At 38.9% G+C, this 20,427-nt stretch overlaps 1 protein-coding gene across 1 annotated transcript; it reads right to left on the reverse strand.

Annotated features, from left to right (window-relative positions):
• Positions 1-555: 555 nt before the first annotated feature.
• On the reverse strand, positions 556-3,846 carry CEACAM18 (CEA cell adhesion molecule 18). The gene is given in 5 exon segments (XM_059903751.1): positions 556-788; positions 791-1,178; positions 1,180-1,325; positions 1,328-1,456; positions 3,801-3,846. Coding segments are annotated over 5 exon segments (942 nt in total).
• Positions 3,847-20,427: the final 16,581 nt, after the last annotated feature.

The raw sequence follows: 20,427 nt of genomic DNA on the forward strand, positions 1-20,427 counted from the left end.
TAATAAGAACAATTTATATACTTTGTGAAGAAAAAAGAAACCACTTCAGAATATACAGTAAAGTGAAAAGAAGGAAATTGAGATAGCACTGTTGATAGGTAACATTTTCCACAACTTTTGCACAGGTGCGTATATATGTGTGTATATATATGTGTGTGTGTGTGTACACATAAAACTGGAAAACACATACATACATACACACTGTAATATTACAACTATATCAATTAACTAATCTATACTTTTCACAATATGATCCTATCAGATGCAGGTTTGCATTATGCATTTCTAACCTGGCAACAAGTTGTGAACATTCTCTGCATCAGTAAGTGGCTTTCCCCAGCGTGGTTTCTAACAATGACAGATTCACTCAACATGTGCTGCATCCCATTTAAGCAATTCCCGGTTATTGGGCATGTATAGATTGTTCCATTTCTCCGTCCCTGGCAATGTTGAGATGGGGCATATCTGATGGTCCCATGGTGTCGGATAAGGAAGTGGAGGAGTTGGAACCCTCCTTGCCCATCTGGTCTTGTCTTCTATGTCTGAGGTGGATGATCATGTAGCCCAATTTGCCCTGGTAGAGTAATGTCTGATCAGGGTATGAATGAGGAATGCACAGAAGAGGACACCGTCCACTGCTGTCACCATGATGAGAAATATCAGCAAGGATCCTGAGATGGTGAAACCTTTACTAAAAACAGTCCTGTGCCAGGGCACCTGGAGCTGGACTTCCTGATATCTGTATCTGCCCATCTGGTCCCAGATCAGATTCAGGAGGGTAATTTTTTCTCTGAGAAGTTCAGGAGGAAGCCGTTGTGGATCCACTGGTACTTGAATTCTGGTCTGGAATAGGAGATACACTCCATCTCCACCTGGAAGCCCATCTCAGCAGGCAGGATGCCATTGAAGTTACGGGGCTTACTCCTGATCAGCACACTGGAGGGACCATAGGTCAATGTCGGAAAGATTACTTCACTTCTCTCAATAATCTGTGGGAGGATTTCTATCCCACACCGAAGTGGTGAGTTGTAGCTGCTGACCCTTTGGATGATGAGTGTCTTGCTGTCTGGGGAGACTGTCATGTGGTCATAGCTGGACACCTGTGTGTAATTCACATACCACTTGACGTTGGTGGCACTGGTGTGGCAGACAGCAGCCACGGAATCCATGTTCTCTGCCCACGGAGCTGATGCTGACTGAGATGCCTGGGATTTCCAACTCTCGAATCTCAGGCCGGCCAGTTGCTCTCTGGGTCCCATTGCTGGCTTCTACCCACACAGTGTAGCTCCCTGTGTCACTTAATTGAGACCCCCTGATCAGCAGTCACCTGTCATGGACATGCTTTCCCGACTGCTGAACATGGGCCCATGCCACAAGGACCAGCTCCCCCCAGAGGCTGCATCTATATCTAGAAAGGTCCATGAGCTGCGTAGGTCCTCCTGGTGGAAGGGTCTCTCTAGGGACCAGGAAGCCTCTTATGCCCTTTCACAGACCTGCATCAAAATAACTTTTAAATAAGTATAAAATTAAAATTCTAAAGGTTGCTTATTTCTTTCTTAGTATTACATCAAATAAGGGTGTGGCTCACAGTTGATGATGTCTTAGATTTAATGAAGTTCAATATTTCATTTGGGAAGACAGTTTTATTGGCCTTTTGGTTATGAACAGGTTGGCACCCCTATCCCTTCAGGCCCCCACCCCAATATGGGAGGCACAGCACAACAAAACCACAGGAATTTTCCATTCTTCAACATACATTCAGGCAGCCAAAGGATTGGGGCTCCTGAGAAAAAAAGGTGATGGGACAAAGAGAAAGGGCTCTGTAGGCAAAGGCTTGATGTCAATGAAGAAACAAGCAAGTGCAAGTTTTAAAGCTGAAGTAGTCAGCAGTAGTAGCAACAGCATAATCACACTATCTCTAAGCACCTAAAACAAGTCAGGCACCAAGTGCTTTACATTAACTCATTTAATCCTGTAACAAATATATGAATTAGGTACAATTTTTATGTCCACCTCAGAAGTTCAGAAAAGCTAAGTAACTTATTCAAGGTCACATGGCCAATAAGAATGACCTTGGTTAATTCCCTAGTCAGTCCCATGCAGTAGTGATGTCTAGAAAGCTTTACAGACCAAGATATATGTGGAGGGCATATTACAGCCAAGTGAAGGGTCTATCAGGTGAACACTCACTGTCAACTGCAAAAAATGTGGAGAGTTGAGTTAGGGACAATCCAGGAGCTTATGTCCCTAGCAGAAGATTTAGAGAAGACTTAGAAAATTGTGGATTACATAAGGAGTACAGTCAATTGATAGAGATAATGCCCAAAGAAATGGGATTATCACTAGGGTGGAAGGCTGAATGGAAGTGAAGATATTCAAGCAAGGACCTTACCATCCCTCTAAGGATCTGATAGATTTTTCTCATTGGGACTCAAGCCTGTCCCAATCATCATACTGTTGTCTTAGGGAGATGAGAAAGGAGGAAAAGAGTCGATCCTTAGCTACCTCCTATATCCCTGGGGCTTTATTATCAGTGCCTGAAACTTGTGGTCAAGAATTGAGTCCTTGATTTTGTGAGGTTCCACCATTCTAAACATTACTGAGCTGTCAAAGAACCCAGCAAGGTACAGTGCCAAAGATCTAATTGAAAATAATCCTAGTTATTACCCAAGCTTTCCTTGACCCCCCAGTAAGGATAGGGGTTGGGAGGTTTATACATTAGACATTCTTTTCCCTACTTAAAAAGGAATATATCAATACCAGATATAATGAAGGTAGACTGGTAAAAAGATCAACTCCATGACTCTAAAAGCCTGTTTCTGTCCCTCTACTCTACCCTCTTTTATGTAACAATTACTGGTGTTATTTTTTGAGCACCTTCCAGGCACTATGCTACACACCCTGCTTCCCCAAATAAATTCCACTTGTGGACAGCAGCTTCACCCCATGCCCGAGAGTTCCAACCTGCCCTTCATGATGGCCTGTCCTGTGGATTTCAGACTTGCCTAGCCAGCCCCCTCAATCATGTAAGCCAATTATTTGAAATAAATGTCTTAATATATATCTACTTCTGATTCTGCTTCTCTAGTTGAACCCTGACTGATATAGACTTTGATACCAGAAGTGGTTCTAGAGGAACAGAATTTAAGGATGAGTTTTTGTAATTGATCCTGGATTTTCTGCAATTGGTTCTCTAATCTTATTAACGGCACTAATGACTCTATTTCCAGTGGTAAAAAGGACAATAGTAGTTCATGACATGATGTGGCAAGAGAGATATGCAAAATATCATCATTGGTTACTCCTAATCAAATACCTATAGAAAGTGAGATTCTAGGTGACTGTGTATTTGCTATATTAGGATATTTTACTCAAACTAAGGAATGTGATGCATTAAACACAACTCACATTAATATAAAACCCCATGTTAAAGACCTCTTACCCTCCTGGCCCCATGTGACCAGAGGGGCTGGCAAAAACACCTGCAAGTGGTGCTCAAGCCAAGAGAGGGGCAGGCGGAGCAGGTCAGCTTGAGCTAAGACAATAAAGAGCTTTGCCAGCTTTAGAGCTACTTCTCCCACTGTGCCTGGGCAGGGAAACTAATTCGTAGCCCTGCTCATTGCTGAATACAGTCTCAAACCTGCATGACCAGGGAATCTGAGCAGACAGGAAACTGCATAGCCCATTCAACAGCCCTGCTTACAGTAGCACTTGAATAGAGGCACAGCTTGTAGATTTCCCCATCAGCAGAGCAAAACCAGTGGCCTCACCTGACCAGAGAATTCAGTGCACCCTCTCACCAGATTCAGGTCCCCAGACAACAAGCCACACAGACCTGGGTCCCATCCTGTTGCCCTGCCAGGGCAGAGAAGCTAATTCAGAGGTCTGTCTACTACTGAATGTAGTACCCAGTCCTGACCATCTAGTAAGCCTGACCAGAGAATCCAAGCAACCATAGAGCCCATCTGACAGCCTCATTTGGGTAGGGAAACTAGCCAGTACTTCTACCCAACTGTTCTCAGCCAGTGGCACCCCCCTCATCTCCATCTTCAGAATTCAAACAGTTGTCTCTCAGAAAAACAGACCATAATAGCAGGTTCCATCTGCCCAAGGACACTACCAGCAGACATGCCCAGAAACCTAAACTGAGTTGACTGGGGAAGATCTGTCTCTTCCAAAGCAAACCTGATAAGCCTGGAAGAGAAAATCCAAGTACTCAAGTGTGCAGACACGTCCATAAGGAATCAAGGATCATGAAAAACTAAGTAAATATGACACCACCAAAGGAAACTAATAAAGTTCTAATAACTGATTTAAAGAGAGAGCTATAAACTGTCAGACAAAGAATTCAGAATACTCTTAAAATTGAATAAACTACAAGAAAACACAGGCAAACAGCTAAAAGATATTAGGAAAACAATGCACACACAAAACAAGAAGTTCAACAAAGCAATAAAAACAACCAAAACAAACAATCACACAGAAATCCTAGAGTAGAACACTACAATAACAGGAATGAAGAATTCATTAGAGAGTTTCAAAAGCAGACTCAACCATGCAGAAGAGAGAATCAGTGACCTGGAAGATAGGACATTAGAAATTATCCAGTCAGGGAAGAAAAAAGAATGAGACAGTGAAGAAAGTCTAGAGACTTATGGGATGCAATGAAAAAAAAAATTCACATTATGGGAATTCCAGAAGGAGAAGAGAAAGAGAAAATGATAGAAAGTATATTTAAAGCAAAATGGCTGAAAATTTCTCAAACCTAGGGGGATACATGGACATCCAGATCCCTGAGGTCCAAAGACAGGTTGAACCTGAATAGGGCCACACCAAGACACGTTATAATTAACTTGTCAAGGAATTTTTAAAACAGCAGAGAAAAGAGAGAAATTACATACAGGGGGACCCACATAAGGCTAAAGGCATATTTCTCAACAGAAACATTTCAGGCCAGGAGAGAATGGGACAACGCATTCAAAATATTGAAAGCAAAAACTGTCAACCAAAAATACTATACCCAGTGAAGCTGTCCTTCAGAAATGAAGGGGGGATAAAGACTTTCTTGAACAAACAGAAGTGAGAGAGTTTATTACCACTAGACCTACCTTACAAGATATGCTAAAGGGAGTTCTGTGAGTAGAAGTAAAGCACACTAAGTAACATCATTAAAAGGTAGTGTAAAACTCACTGCTAATGGTAAATGTACAAAGTTAGATTCTGTAATTTGGTAATGATGGTGCATAATTCACTTACAACTCAAGTTTAAAAGTTAAAAAACTGAATGTATTAAAAATAACCATAACTATAATAATCTATTATTAGTTACACAATAGAAAAATATGTAAATTTAACAGCAGTAATCTAGAATGTGAAGGGGAGGAGAAGAAAAAGTGTAAAGTTTAGAAATTCTATTGAAGTTAAATTGCTATCAGCTTAAAATAGGATGTTATAATTTTAAGCTATTTTATGTAAGCCTCATGGTAACCACAAGGGGAAAAACCTGTAGCAATTACACAAAGGAACATGATAAAGAAGTCAAAACATACTGATACAAAAGACATCAAAACACGAATATAGAGGGCAGGATAAGAAACAAGGAACAGTTAATCTATAAAACAACCAGAAAACAGTCAACAGAATGTCAATAGTAAGTTCTTACTTATCAGTAATTACTTTAAACATAAATGGATTAAATTCTCCAATCAAAAGACAGAATAGCTAAATAGTTTTTTTCTTCTTAACAAAAAACAGGGTAGTTACACTTATATCAGACAAAATAGACTTTAATTTTAAAATGGTAAAAAGAGGCAAAGAAGATCATTACATAATGATAGAGGAGGTCAATCCATCAAGAAGATATAACAATTATAAGTATTTATGTGCCCAAAATTGGAGCACCTAAATACATATAGAGCAAAAACTAACAGAGTTTAAAAAAATAAAAATTAAAAAATAAAAAATAAACAGTATTACAATAATAGTTGGATACTTTAATACCCCACTCTCATCAATGAATAGACTATCCTGATAATCAATAAGGACACAGCAGACTTGAACAACACTGTAGACCAAATGGACCTAATAGGCACATATAGAACAGTCTATCCAACAACAACAGAATACACATTCTTCTGAAGTGCACGTGGAACATTTCATAGGACAGACCACATGTTAGGCTGCAAAACAAGACTTAGCAAATTCAAGGAGATTGAAATCATACCAAGTATCTTCTTTGACCACAATGGTATGAAACTAGACATCAATAACAAGAGAAAAACTGGAAAATTAATGAACACATGGAAATTAAACAACACTCTCCTAAACAACCAATGGATAAAAGAAGAAGCTAAAGGTGAAATTTAAAAGTTTCTTGAGACAAACGAAAATGGAAACTAAACATACCAGCACTTATGGGATGCAGCAAAAGCAGTGCTAAGAGGGAAGTTCATAACAATCAATGCCTGCATTAAAAAGCAAGAAAGATCCCAAATAAATGACCTAATTCTATGCCTTAAAGAACTAGAAAAAGAAGAATAAACTGAGCCCAAAAATAGCAGGAAAAAAGGAAATAATAAGATTAAAGCATTAATAAATGAAATAGAAGATATAGAAACAACAGAAATGATGAGCAGAACTAAGAGTTGGGTCTTTGAAAAACTAAAATTGACAAACCCTTAACTAGACTAACCTAGGGAAAAAAGAGAGGGGACCCAAATCAACAAAATTACAAATGAAAAGGAGACTTTACAACTGATACAACAAAAATTCAAAGAATCATAAGAAGCTGCAATGAACAACTATACACCAACAAACTGGACAACCTAGAAGAAACAGAAGAATTCTAAGAAACATACAAGTTATCAAGAGTGAATCAAGAATACATTAAATATCTGAATAGACCAACTACTAGTATAGAAATTGAATTAGTAATAGAAAATCTCCAAACAAAGAAAAGCCCAGGACAAGATGCCTTCACTGCTGGGTTTTACCAAACATTCAAAGGATTAACACCAATCCTTCTCAAAATCTTCCAAAAGCTCAAGGAAGAGGGAAAACACACAGATGGCTAACAGGAACAAGAAAAGATGCCCAAAATCACTAATCATCAGGGAAAAGCAAATCAAAACCACAATGAGAAATCACCTCGCACCAATCGGAATGACTATTATCAAAAAGACAACAAAAAAACAAGTGTTGACAAGGATGTGGAGAAAAGGGAACCCTTGTGCACTGTTGGGGGAGTGTAATGGCAGCATGCATTCCATAATGGGTGCAGCCATTATGGAAAACAGTATGGAGACTCCTCAAAAAACTAAAAATAGAACTATCATATGATCCAGCAATTCTAATCCTGGGTATTTATATGAAGAAAATGAAAAAAATTAATTAGAAAAGATACATGCACCCCTATGTTCATTGCAACATTATTTACAATAGCCAAGATATGGAGGCAACCTAAGTACCCATCAATAGATGAATGGGTAAAGAAGATGTGGTATATATACAAAATGGAATATTACTCAGCCTAAAAATGAATGAAATCTTGCCATTTGTGACAACATGGATGGACCTACAGGGTACTACTTTAAGTCAAATAAGAGAAAGAGAAATACTGTATGATTTCACTTATATGTGGAGTCTAAACAACAAATGAACAAACACAACAAAACAGAAACAGAGGTATAGCTAGAGAGAACAAATAGGTGGTTGCTAGAGGGGTGGGGGGTGAGGGGAGAAAAGAAATAGGTGAAGGAGATTAAGGGGTACAAACCTCCAGTTGCAAAATAAATGACTCACAGGTTTTAAATGTATAGTGTGGGGACTATAGTCAATAACTATGTAATATCTTTATTTAGTGACAAATCACAACCAGACTTTATTGTGGTGATCATTTTGAAATGTATAGAAATATCAAATCACTATGTTGTGTAACAGGAACTAACCCAGTGTTGTAGGTCAATTATACTTCAAAAACAAACAAACAAATTCCTAGAAAAAGAGATCAGATTTGTTATTACAAGAGGCAGGAGGTGGGGGGAGGGGAAATTGGACAAAAGTGGTTAAAAGGTACAAACTTCCAGTTATAAGATAAAGTACTAGGCACGTAATGCATGACATGATAAATATAATTAACACTGCTGTATATTACATATGAAAGTTGTTAAGAGAGTAAATCCTAAGAGTCCTCATCACAGGAAAAATAGTTTTTCTATTTCTTTAATTTTGTATCTATAAGAGATGATGGAGGTTCACTAAACTTACTGTGTTAATCATTTCATGATGACTATAAGTCAAATCATTTTGCTATACACCTTAAACTTATACAATGTTGTACACCAATTATATCTCAATAAAACTGGAAGAAAAAAATTAACTGAGACAAGATTTAAAAAAATAAAGGCAATAGGCATCATATTAAAGTTGCAAACAAACAAACAAAAACAAAAAAGAGGAGGAACACTCCCAAACTCATTTTACAAGGCCAGCATTACCCTGATACCAAAAACCAGAAAAAGACATGATTAGAAAACTACAAACCAATATCCCTGATGAATATAGATGTGAAAATTCTCAATAAAGTACTAGCAAACTGAATTCAGCAGCACATTAAAAGGGTCATTCACCGTGATCAAGTGGGATTTATCCCTAGGATGCAAGGATGGTTCAACATACATAAATAAATCAATGTGATATATCACATTAATAGAATGAAAGAAAATAATTATATGATCATCTCCACAGATACAGATAAAGCACTTGGCAAAATCCTACACCCATTCATGATAAAAACTCTTAGCAACTTAGTCAGAAGAAACATATCTCAGCATAATAAAGGCCATATATGACAAGCCCACAGCTAACATCATACTCAATGGTGAAAGTTTAGAAGTTTTCCCTCTAAGATCAGGAACAAAACAACGTGCCCACTCTCACCACTCCATTTAACATAGTACTGGAAGTCCTAGTTAGAGCAATCAGGTCATAAAAAGAAAAAAAGGGTATCAGAACTGGAAAGGAAAAAGTAAAACTGTCTTTGTTTGCAGATGACATGATTATACATATAGAAAATCCTAGACTCAACTAAAAAACCATTAGATCTAATCAATGAATTCAGTAAAGTTGCAGGATATAAAATTAACATACAAAAAGCAATAGCATTTCTATACACAACCAACAAATTTTCTGAAAAAGAAAAAAAGATGTCGATCCCATTTACAGTAGCATCAAAAACAATTAAATACTTAGGAATAAATTTAACCAAGGAGGTGAAAGAGCTCTACCCTGAAAACTACAAGACACTGATGAAAGAAATTGAAGAAAACACAGATAAATGAAAAGGTAGCCAATGTTCATGGATTAGAAGAATTAATATTGTTAAAATGTCAATACTACCAAAAGCCATCTATAGATTCAATGCAATTCCTGTCAATATTCCAATGGCATTTTTTAACAGAAGTAAAAACAAACAAATGAAAGACTCCTAAAACTTATATGGAAATACAAAAGTTCCTGAATGTCCAAATAAGTGCTGAGAAAGAAGAACAAAGCAGGGGGCATCACACTTCCTGATTTTAAGCTATACTATAAAGCTATAATAATCAAAACAGTATGGTACTGGCAAATGCCAGTGAGCCTATAATTGGCCCCAGCCCTTGCTACCTGCTCTGGCCCCCTCTGCCACTACATAGGCACCTGCAGCTGGCCCCTGCAGCTGAGTATGTGCACACCACTGGCTCCAACCACCACCACTGCCTGCCCTGCTACCAGTCTTGGAGGTGCCACTTAGGAGCCCAAAAGATCTTGAAGCCACAGAATTCCTGCAGTGCTTGCCAAGGACCACACAGTTGTCAATACTGTGGACCCCAATGTCCTGGACCCAAAGAGACATCATATACCATTGGACCCAGTACCACCATGCACCTTTCCACATGGCACTCTGCATCACTAGACCAGGGTCACAGCATAACCAGTAAGGGTCCCTATCAGCAGATAGAAGGCTTCCCTTAACAAAATCAGTCAGTAAAGTCTGGAGGAGGTGACTGCTTTTTCAAATGTGCAGATACCTATACAACACTACAGGGATCATGGAGAATCAGGGGAAACATGTCTCCACCAAAGGAATACAGTAAAATTCCAGTATCTGACCGCAAAGAAATGGAAATCCAGGAATTGCCTGACAAAGAATTCAAAATAATTCTTCTATGAATACTCAGAGAGCTACAAGAGAACACAGATGAAAAATTTAATGCTATCAGGAAAACAATACAAGAACAAAATGAGAAACTCAAAAAGAGATAGAAAACATAAAAAAAGAACCAAACAGAAAATCTGGAGCTGGAGAATACAATGACTGAAATAAAGAATTGAATAGAAAGCTTCAAGAGCAGACTTGAACAAGCAGAAGAGCGAATTGGTGATCCAGAGGACAGATTGATTGAAATTTTACAAACAGAAGAGCAAAACGAATAAAGAATGAAAAGGAATGTAGAAAGCCTACAGAAGTTATGGGACACCATCAAAAGAAATAATGTATACTAGGGGAGAAAGGAGTAGAAAGCTTATTTCAATAAATAATGGCTGAGAAATTCCAAAATATGGGGAGAGATTAGGCCATCAAAGTACATGAAGCAAATATGTCACCTCAAACTCTCAATCCAAAACGTTTTTCTCTAAGACACATAGTAATAAAAGTGTCTAGGACTTCCCTGGTGGTGCAGTGATTAAGAATCCACCTGCCAATGCAGGGGACATGGGTGTGAGCCCTGGTCCGGGAAGATCCCACATGCTGCAGAGTAACTAAGCCCATGTGCCGCAACTACTGAGCCTGCCCTCTAGAGCCTGCGAGCCACATCTACTGAGCCCATGTGCGACAACTAATGAAGCCCACGTTCCTAGAGCCCTGCTCTGCAATGAGAAGCCACTGCAATGAGAAGCCCATACACCGCAATGAAGAGTAGCCCCCACTCGCTGCAACTAGAGAAAGCCTGCGCGCAGCATCGAAGACCCAACACAGCCAAAAATTAATTACTTAATTAATTAGTTTTTTTTTAAACTGTCTAAAAACAAAGGCAAAGAGAGAATTTTAAAAGAAGCAAGAGAGGACTTCCCTGGCAGTCCAGCGGTTAAGACTTCCACTCCAGGGGGCACGGATTTTATCCCTGGTCAGGGAACTAAGATCTCACACGCTGCACATCACGGCCAAAAAAAAAAAAAAAGAAGCAAGAGAAAAAAATCTCTCTCATACAAGGGAACCCCCATAAGGCTATCAGTGGATGTCTCAGCAGAGACCTTACAGCCCAGGAGAGAATGAGATAATATATTCAAAGTGCTAAAAGAAATAAACGACTGAAGATGGTGGACTAGGAGGACGTGGAATTCGTGTCTCCACACAACTAGGGCACCTACCAGGCACTGGTGGGGGACCACAGACACCTAAGGGGATGGGAGGAATCCCCAGCAACAGGGTAGGATGTGGGGTGGGGAGTGAGGGGGGAGGAGAAGTGGAGGCGGGACAGGACCAGTGCCCCTGAGGGGCGGCTGGGGGAGAGGAAGGGATCACACGCCCAGAGGGGGAAAGGGGGGGACCATTGGAAGGTCAGAGGATCAGAAAGGAGCGTAGCCAACGTTTCCCCTGTGCACTTGGGCCCTGGGGAGCCTGCTGAGATCCCGGGCCTGATCCTATGCCAACCAAGGTCCCCTCCAACCGTATGGGTCTTGAGGGAGTGGGAGGGAGGGAAGGGGGAGCAAAAGTAAAGGCCAGACCGACAGGACTGGCACCCCTAGGGGGCGGCGGGTGGAGAGTACAAATTCCCACACATGGTGGGACCCACCCACGATTCAGCAGCGAAGGGGGAGACGCTCGGGAGAGTGGAGGAACGGAAGGGAGCATGGCCAGCACTTTCCCTGCTGACTTGGGCACCAGAGAGCGTCTTGGGATCCTGGGCCTAATACTGTGCCCTCAGAGGCTCCCTCCAGCATTGCAGAGCTTAAACCCTGCCCCTACACCCCCACTCAGGGCCCTACTTCTACAGGCGACACTCAGAGACCACTTCTGAGACCTGCTCCAGCCACACTGGGCCTAAACCTCACCCACAAAAGCTCACTCACAGCTTACCTCCAAACTCTGGAGCTCCACTCTCCAAGGCCCCCCTCAGAACGTGCTGCCTTTCCCCTGCCGCCAAGTCCTAAGCCTAGGACCCACCCCACTCTTGAATGTCACCCTGCCTAGGCCCCGCCCACAAGGCCTTTTCCAGCTGCATGGGTCCTGAGCCTAGTCCCCATGCCCACCCTAAACCCCGCCCTTGCCTAAGCTCCGCCCCCCACAGCCAAGGCCTTTTATGGCATTTTTTTTTTCTTTTTTCTTCTTTTAGGTTGTGGTTCTGTTTTACCCCATTGTTGTTGATTCATGTATATTATAATTTTTTTAATAAACCTTTTATTTTTCTAATTTTATTTTATTATTTATCCTTTGTTATTGTTCTGCTCCCCCCCCCCTTTTTTTATTCTTTGTTTTCTTTCTCTTTTCTGTTGTGGTTCTGTTATACCTTGTTGTAGTTCTTTCAATTATATTTTTATTTTTCCTAATATACTTTTTATCTTTCTAATTTTTTTAATTTTTAAAATTTTTTAAATGTTTATTTATTTATTTTCTTATTAGTCATCCATTTTATACACATCAGTGTATACATGTCATTCCCAACCTGCCAATTCACCACACCACAACCCCAACCCCCCACCGCTTTTCCCCCTTGGTGTCCATACGTTTGTTCTCTACTTCTGTATCTCAATTTCTGCTCTGCCAACCGGTTCATCTGTACCATTTTCTAGGTTCCACATATATGCGTTAATATACGATATTTCTTTTTCTCTTTCTGACTTATTTCACTCTGTATGACAGTCTCTAGATGCAGCCACATCTCTACAAATGACCCAATTTCGTTCCTTTCTATGGCTGAGTAATATTCCATTATATATATGTACCACATCTTCTTTACCATTCGTCTGTCGATGGGCATTTAGGTTGCCTCCATGACCGGGCTATTGTAAATAGTGCTGCAATGAACACTGGGGTGCATGTGTCTTTTTGAATTATGGTTTTCTCTGGGTATATGCCCAGTAGTGAGATTGCTGGGTCATATGGTAATTCTATTTTTAGTTCTTTAAGGAATCTCCATACTGTTCTCCATAGTGGCTGTATCAATTTACATTCCCACCAACAGTGCAAGAGGGTTCCCTTTTCTCCACACCCTTTCCAGCATTTGTTGTTTGTAGATTTTCTGATGATGCTCATTCTACCTGGTGTGAGGTGATACCGCATTGTAGTTTTGATTTGCATTTCTCTAATAATTAGTGATGTTGAGCAGCTTTTCATGTGCTTCTTGGCCATCTGTATGTCTTCTCTGGAGAAACGTCTATTTAAGTCTTCTGCCCATTTTTGGATTGTGTTGTTTGTTTTTTTTTAATATTGAGCTGCATGGGCTGTTTATACGTTTTGGAGATTAATCCTTTGTCTGATGATTCGTTTGCAAATATTTTCTCCCATTCTGAGAGTTGTCTTTTCATCTTGTTTATGGTTTCCTTTGCTGTGCAAAAGCTTTTAAGTTTCATTAGTTCCCATTTGTTTATTTTTGTTTTTATTTCCATTACTCTAGGAGGTGGATCAAAAAAGATCTTGCTGTGATTTATGTCAAAGAGTGTTCTTCCTATGTTTTCCTCTAAGAGTTTTATACTGTCCTGTCTTACACTTAGGTCTCTAATCCATTTTGAGTTTATATTTGTGTATGGTGTTAGGGAGTGTTCTAATTTCATTCTTTTACATGTAGCTGTCCCGTTTTCCCAGCACCACTTATTGAAGAGACTGTCTTTTCTCCATTGAATATCCTGCCTCCTTTGTCATAGATTAGTTGACCATAGGTGCATGGGTTTATCTCTGGGCTTTCTATCCTGTTCCATTGATCTATATTTCTGTTTTTGTGCCAGTACCATATTGTCTTGATTACTGTAGCTTTGTAGTATAGTCTGAAGTCACAGAGTCTGATTCCTCCAGTTCCGTTTTTTTCCCTCAAGACTGCTTTGGCTATTCGGGGTCTTTTGTGTCTCCATACATATTTTAATATTTTTTGTTCTGGTTCTGTAAAAAATGCCATTGGTAATTTGATAGGAATTGCATTGAATCTGTAGATTGTTATGGGTAGTATAATCATTTTCACAATATTGATTCTTCCAATCAAAGAACATGGTATATGTCTCCATCTGCTGGTAGCATCTTTAATTTCTTTCATCAGTGTCTTCTAGTTTTCTGCATACTGTCTTTTGTCTCCCTAGGTAGGTTTATTCCTAGGTATTTTATTCTTTTTGTTGTAATGGTAAATGGGAGTGTTTCCCTAATTTCTCTTTCAGATTTTTCATCATTAGTGTATATGAATGCAAGAGACTCTGTGAATTAATTTTGTATCCTGCAAATTTACCAGATTCATTGATTAGCTCTAGTAGTTTTCTGGTGGCATCTTTAGGATTCTCTATGTATAGTATCATGTCATCTGCAAACAGTGACAGTTTTACTTCTTCTTTTCCAATTTGTATTCCTTTTATTTCTTTTTCTTCTCTGATTGCTGTGGCTAGGACGTCCAAAATTATGTTGAATAATAGTGGTGAGAGTGGACATCCTTGTCTTGTTCCTGATCTTAGAGGAAATGCTTTCAGTTTTTCACCATTAAGAATGATGTTAGCTGTGGGTTTGTCATATATGGCCTTTATTATGTTGAAGTAGGTTTCCTCTATGCCCACGTTCAGAAGAGTTTTTAACATATGTGAGTGTTGAATTTTGTCAAAAGCTTTTCTGCATCTATTGAGATGATCATATGGTTTTTATGCTTCATTTTGTTAATATGGTGTATCACATTGATTGACCTGCGTATATTGAAGAATCCTTGCATCTCTGGGATAAATCCCACTTGATCATACTGTATTATCCTTTTAATGTGTTGTTGGATTTTGTTTGCTAGTATTTTGTTGAGAATATTTGCATCAATATTCATCAGTGATACTGGTCTGTAATTTTCTATTTTTGTAGTATCTTTGTCTGGTTTTGGTATCAGGGTGACGGTGGCCTCATAGAATGAGTTTGGGAGTGTTCCTTCTTCTGCAATTTTTTTGGATGAGTTTGAGAAGGATGGGTGTTAGCTCTTCTCTAAATGTTTGATAGAATTCACCTGTGAAGCCATCTGGTCCTGGACTTTTGTTTGTTGGAAGATTTTAAATCACAGTTTCAATTTCATTACTTGTGATTGGTCTGTTCATATTTTCTATTTCTTCCTGGTTCAGTCTTGGAAGGTTATACCTTTCTAAGAATTCATCCCTTTCTTCCAGGTTGTCCATTTTACTGGCATAGAGCTGCTTGTAGTAGTCTCTTAGAATGTTTTGTATTTCTGTGATGTCTGTTGTAACTTCTCCTTTTTCATTTCTAATTTTATTGATTTGAGTCCCCTCCCTCTTTTTCTTGATGAATCTGGCTAACGGTTTATCAATTTTGTTTAACTTCTAAAAGAGCCAACTTTTAGTTTTATTGATCTTTGCTATTGTTTTCTTTGTTTCTATTTCATTTATTTCTGCCCTGATCTTTATGATTTCTTTCCTTCTGTTAAGTTTGGGTTTTATTTGTTCTTCTTTCTCTAGTTCCTTTAGGTGTAACATTAGATTGTTTATTTGAGATTTTTCTTGTTTCTTGAGGTAGACTTGTATAGCTATAAACTTCCCTCTTAGCACTGCTTTTTCTGCATCCCATTGTTTTTGGATCATCGTGTTTTCATTGTCATTTGTCTCTAGGTATTTTTTGATTTCCTCTTTGATCTCTTTAGTGATCTCTTGGTTATTTAGTAACATATTGTTTAGCCTCCATGTGTTTGTGTTTTTTACGTTTTTTTCCCTGTAATTGATTTCTAATCTCATAGCGTTGTGGTCAGAAAAGATGCTTGATATGTTTTCAGTTTTCTTAAATTTACTGAGCCTTGATTTGTGACCCAAGATGTGATCTATCCTGGAGAATGTTCTGTGCGCACTTGAGAAGAACGTGTTATCTGATGTTTTTGGATGGAATGTCCTATAAATATCAATTAAATCTATCTGATCTATTGTGTTATTTAAAGCTTGTGTTTCCTTATTAATTTTCTGTTTGGATGATCTGTCCATTGGTGTAAGTGAGGAGTTAAAGTCCCCCACTATTATTGTGTTACTGTTGATTTCCTCTTTTATAGCTGTTAGCAGTTGCCTTATGTATTGTGGTGCTCCTATGTTGGGTGCATATATACCTATAATTGTTATGTCTTCTTGGATTAATCCCTTGATCATTATGTAGTGTCCTTCCTTGGTCTTGTGACATTCTTTATTTTAAAGTCTATTTTATCTGATATGAGTATAGCTACTCCAGCTTTCTTTTGATTTCCATTTGCATGGAATATCTTTTTCCATCCCCTCACTTTCAATCTGTGTGTGTCCCTAGGTCTGAAGTGGGTCTCTTGTAGACAGCATCTATATGGGTCTTGTTTTTGTATCCATTCAGCAAGCCTGTGTCCTTTGGTTGGATCATTTAATCCATTCACGTTTAAGGTAATCATCGATATGTACGTTCCTTTTACCATTTTCTTAATTTTGGGGGCTTAGCTTCTGTAGGTTCTTCTCTTGTGTTTCCCACTTAGAGAAGTTCCTTTAGCATTTGTTGTAGAGCTGGTTTGGTGGTGCTGAATTCTCTTAGCTTTTGCTTGTCTGTAAAGCTTTTGATATCCATTGAATCTGAATGAGATCCTTGCTGGGTAGAGTAATCTTGGTTGTAGGTTCTTCCCTTTCATCACTTTAAGTATATAATGCCACTCCCTTCTGGCTTGTAGAATTTCTGCTGAGAAATCACCTGTTAACCTTATGGGAGTTCCCTTGTATGTTATTTGTCGTTTTTCCCTTGCTGCTTTCAATAATTTTTCTTTGTCTTTAATTTTTGCCCATTTGATTACTATGTGTCTCGGTGTGTTTCTCCTTGGGTTTATCCTTTATGGGACTCTCTGCACTTCCTGGACTTGGGTGGCTATTTCCTTTCCCATGTTAGGGAAGTTTTCGACTATAATCTCTTCAAATATTTTCTCTGGTCCTTTCTCTCTCTCTTCTCCTTCTGGGACCCCTAAAATGCAAATGTTGTTGCATTTAATGTTGTCCCAGAGGACTCTTAGGCTATCTTCATTTCTTTTCATTCTTTTTTCTTTATTCTGTTCCACAGCAGTGAATTCCACCTTTCTGTCTTCGAGGTCACTTATCCGTTCTTCTGCCTCAGTTATTCTGCTATTGATTCCTTCTAGTGTATTTTTCCTTTCAGTTATTGTATTGTTCATCCCTGTTTATTTGTTCTTTAATTCTTCTAGATCTTTGTTAATCATTTCTTGCATCTTCTCGATCTTTGCCTCCATTCTTTTTCCGAGGTCCTGGATCATCTTCACTATCATTATTCTGAATTCTTTTTCTGGAAGGTTGCCTATCTCCACCTCATTTAGTTGTTTTTCTGGGGTTTTATCTTATTCTTTCATCTGGTACATAGCCCTCTGCCTTTTCATCTTGTCTATCTTTCTGTGAATGTGGTTTTTGTTCCACAGGCTGCAGGATTGTAGTTCTTCTTGCTTCTGCTCTAATTTTTTACTCTTTGTTATTGTACGCTCCTTTTTTTCCTTTTCTATTGCTGTGTTGCGTGGCTTGCAGGATCCTTGTTCCCAGGCCAGGGTCAGGCCTGAGCTCCTGTGGTGGGAGTGCTGAGTCCAAACCACTTGTGTAACAGAGAACCTCAGACTCCTGGTAATATTAATCAGAGTGAGGCCTCCTGGAGCTCCTCATAGCAGCAGCAAGACCCAGCTCTACCCAACTGCCTGCAAACTCCAGTGCTGGATGCCTCAAGGCAAGAAACCAGTAAGACAGGAATAAAGCCCGGCCCATAAAAAAAAAAATGAAAAGATAAAAAAATATGTTACAGACAAAGGAGTAAGGTAAAAACCTACAGGACCAAATAAATGAAGAGGAAATAGGCAACCTACCTGAAAAAGAATTCAGAGTAATGATAGCATAGATGATCCAAAACACTCTAGAAGGAATCAATAGCAGAATAACTGAGGCAGAAGAACAGATAAGTGAGCTGGAAGATAAAATGGTGGAAATAACTGCTGCAGAGCACAATATAGGAAAAAGAATGAAAACAATTGAGGACAGTCTCAGAGACCTCTGGGACAACACTAAATGCATCAACATTCAAATTATAGGGGTCCCAGAATAAGAAGAGAAAAAGAAAGGGTCTGAGAAAATATTTGAAGAAATTATACTTGAAAACTTCCCTAACATGGGAAAGGAAATAGCCATCCAAGTGCAGGAAGTGCAGAGAGTCTCATACAGGATAAACTCTGGTAGAAACACACCAAGACACATATGAATCAAACTAAAAAAATTAAATTCAAAGAAAAAATATTAAAAGCAGCAAGGGAAAATCAACAAATAACATGCAAGGGAATCCCCATAAGGTTATCAGATGATTTCTCAGCAGAAACTCTACAGGCCAGAAGGGATTAGCAGGATATATTTAAAGTGATGAAAGGGAAAAAACCTACAACCAAGATTACTCTACCCAGCAAGGATCTCATTCAGATTCAATGGAGAAATCAAAAGCTTTACAGACAAGCAAAAGCTATGCAAATTCAACACCACCAAACCAGCTTTACAACAAATGCTAAAGGAATTTTTCTAAGCAGGAAACACAACAGAAGGAAAAGACCCACAAACACAAACCCAAATCAATTAAGAGAATGGTAATAGGAACATATATATCAATAATCGCCTTGAATGTAAGTGGATTAAATGCTCCAACCAAAAGACACAGACTGGCTGAATGGATACAAAAAAAAGACCCTTATATATGCTGTCTACGAGATACCCACTTCAGACCTAGGGACACATACAGACTGAAAGTGAGGGGATGGAAAAAGATATGCCATGCAAATGGAAATCAAAAGAAAGCTGGAGTAGCAATACTCATACCAGATAAAATAGACTTTAAAGTAAAGTTACAAGAGATAAGGAAGGACACTACATAATGATCAAAGTATCAATCCAAGAAGAAAACATAACAAGTATAAATATTTATGCACCCAACATAGGAGCACCTTAATACATAAGGCAAATGCTAACAGTGATAAAAGGGGAAATCAACAGTAGCACAATAATACTGGGGGACTCTAGCACTCCACTTACACCAATAGAGAGATCATCCAGACAGAAAATTAATAATAAATACAAGCTTTAAATGACACAATAGACCAGGTAGATTTAATTCATTTGTATACCACATTCTACCCAAAAGTGGAAAGAAACACTTTTGTCTCAAGTACACACGGAACGTTCTCCAGAATAGATCACATCTTGGGTCAAAAATCAAGCTTCGGGGGCTTCCCTGGTGGTGCAGTGATTGAGAATCTGCCTGCTAATGCAGGGGACATGGGTTCGAGCCCTGGTCTGGGAAGATCCCACATGCCGCAGAGCAACTAGGCCCGTGAGCCACAACTACTGAGCCTGTGCGTATGGAGCCTGTGCTCCGCAACAAGAGAGGCTGCGATAGTGGGAGGCCCGCACACCGCAATTAAGAGTGGCCCCCGCTTGCCACAACTAGTGAAAGCCCTCGCACAGAAACAAAGACCCAACACAGCCAAAAAATTAATTAATTAATTATTTTTTTTAAAAAAAGTAACAAATGTTCAAGTACAATTGGTGTCTTTAAGAAAAAAGAAATCAAGCCTTGGAAAATTTAAGAAAACTGAAATTGTATCAAGCATCTTTACTGACCAGAATGGTATGAGATTAGAAATCAATTACAGGGAAAAAAAAGTATAAAATACACAAACATATGGAGGCTAAACAGTGCACTGCTAAATTACCAAGAGGTCACTGAAGAAATCAAAGAAGAAATTTTAAAATACTTAGAAACAAATGACAATGAAAACGCAACAATCCAAAACCTATCAGACACAGCAAAAGCAGCTGTAAGAGGGAAGTTTATAGCAATTCAAGCCCACCTCAAGAAACAAGAAAATTCTCAAATAAACAATCTAACTTTACACCTAAAGCAACTAGAAAAAGAAGAACAAACAAAACCTAAATTAGTAGAAGGAAAGAAATCATAAAGATCAGAGCAGAAATAAATGAAATAGAAACATAGAAAACAATAGCAAAGATCAATACAACTAAAAACTGGTTCTTTTAGAAGATAAACAAAATTGATAAACCTTAGCCAAGCTCATCAAGAAAAAAAGGGAGAGGACTCAAATCAATAAAATTAGAAATGAAAAAGGAGAGATTACAACTGACACCACAGAAATGCAAAGGATCATAAGAGACTACTACAAGCAACTC

Source organism: Balaenoptera ricei, chromosome 19, assembly GCF_028023285.1.
Source record: "Balaenoptera ricei isolate mBalRic1 chromosome 19, mBalRic1.hap2, whole genome shotgun sequence".
In the NCBI taxonomy this organism is placed as follows: domain Eukaryota; kingdom Metazoa; phylum Chordata; class Mammalia; order Artiodactyla; family Balaenopteridae; genus Balaenoptera; species Balaenoptera ricei.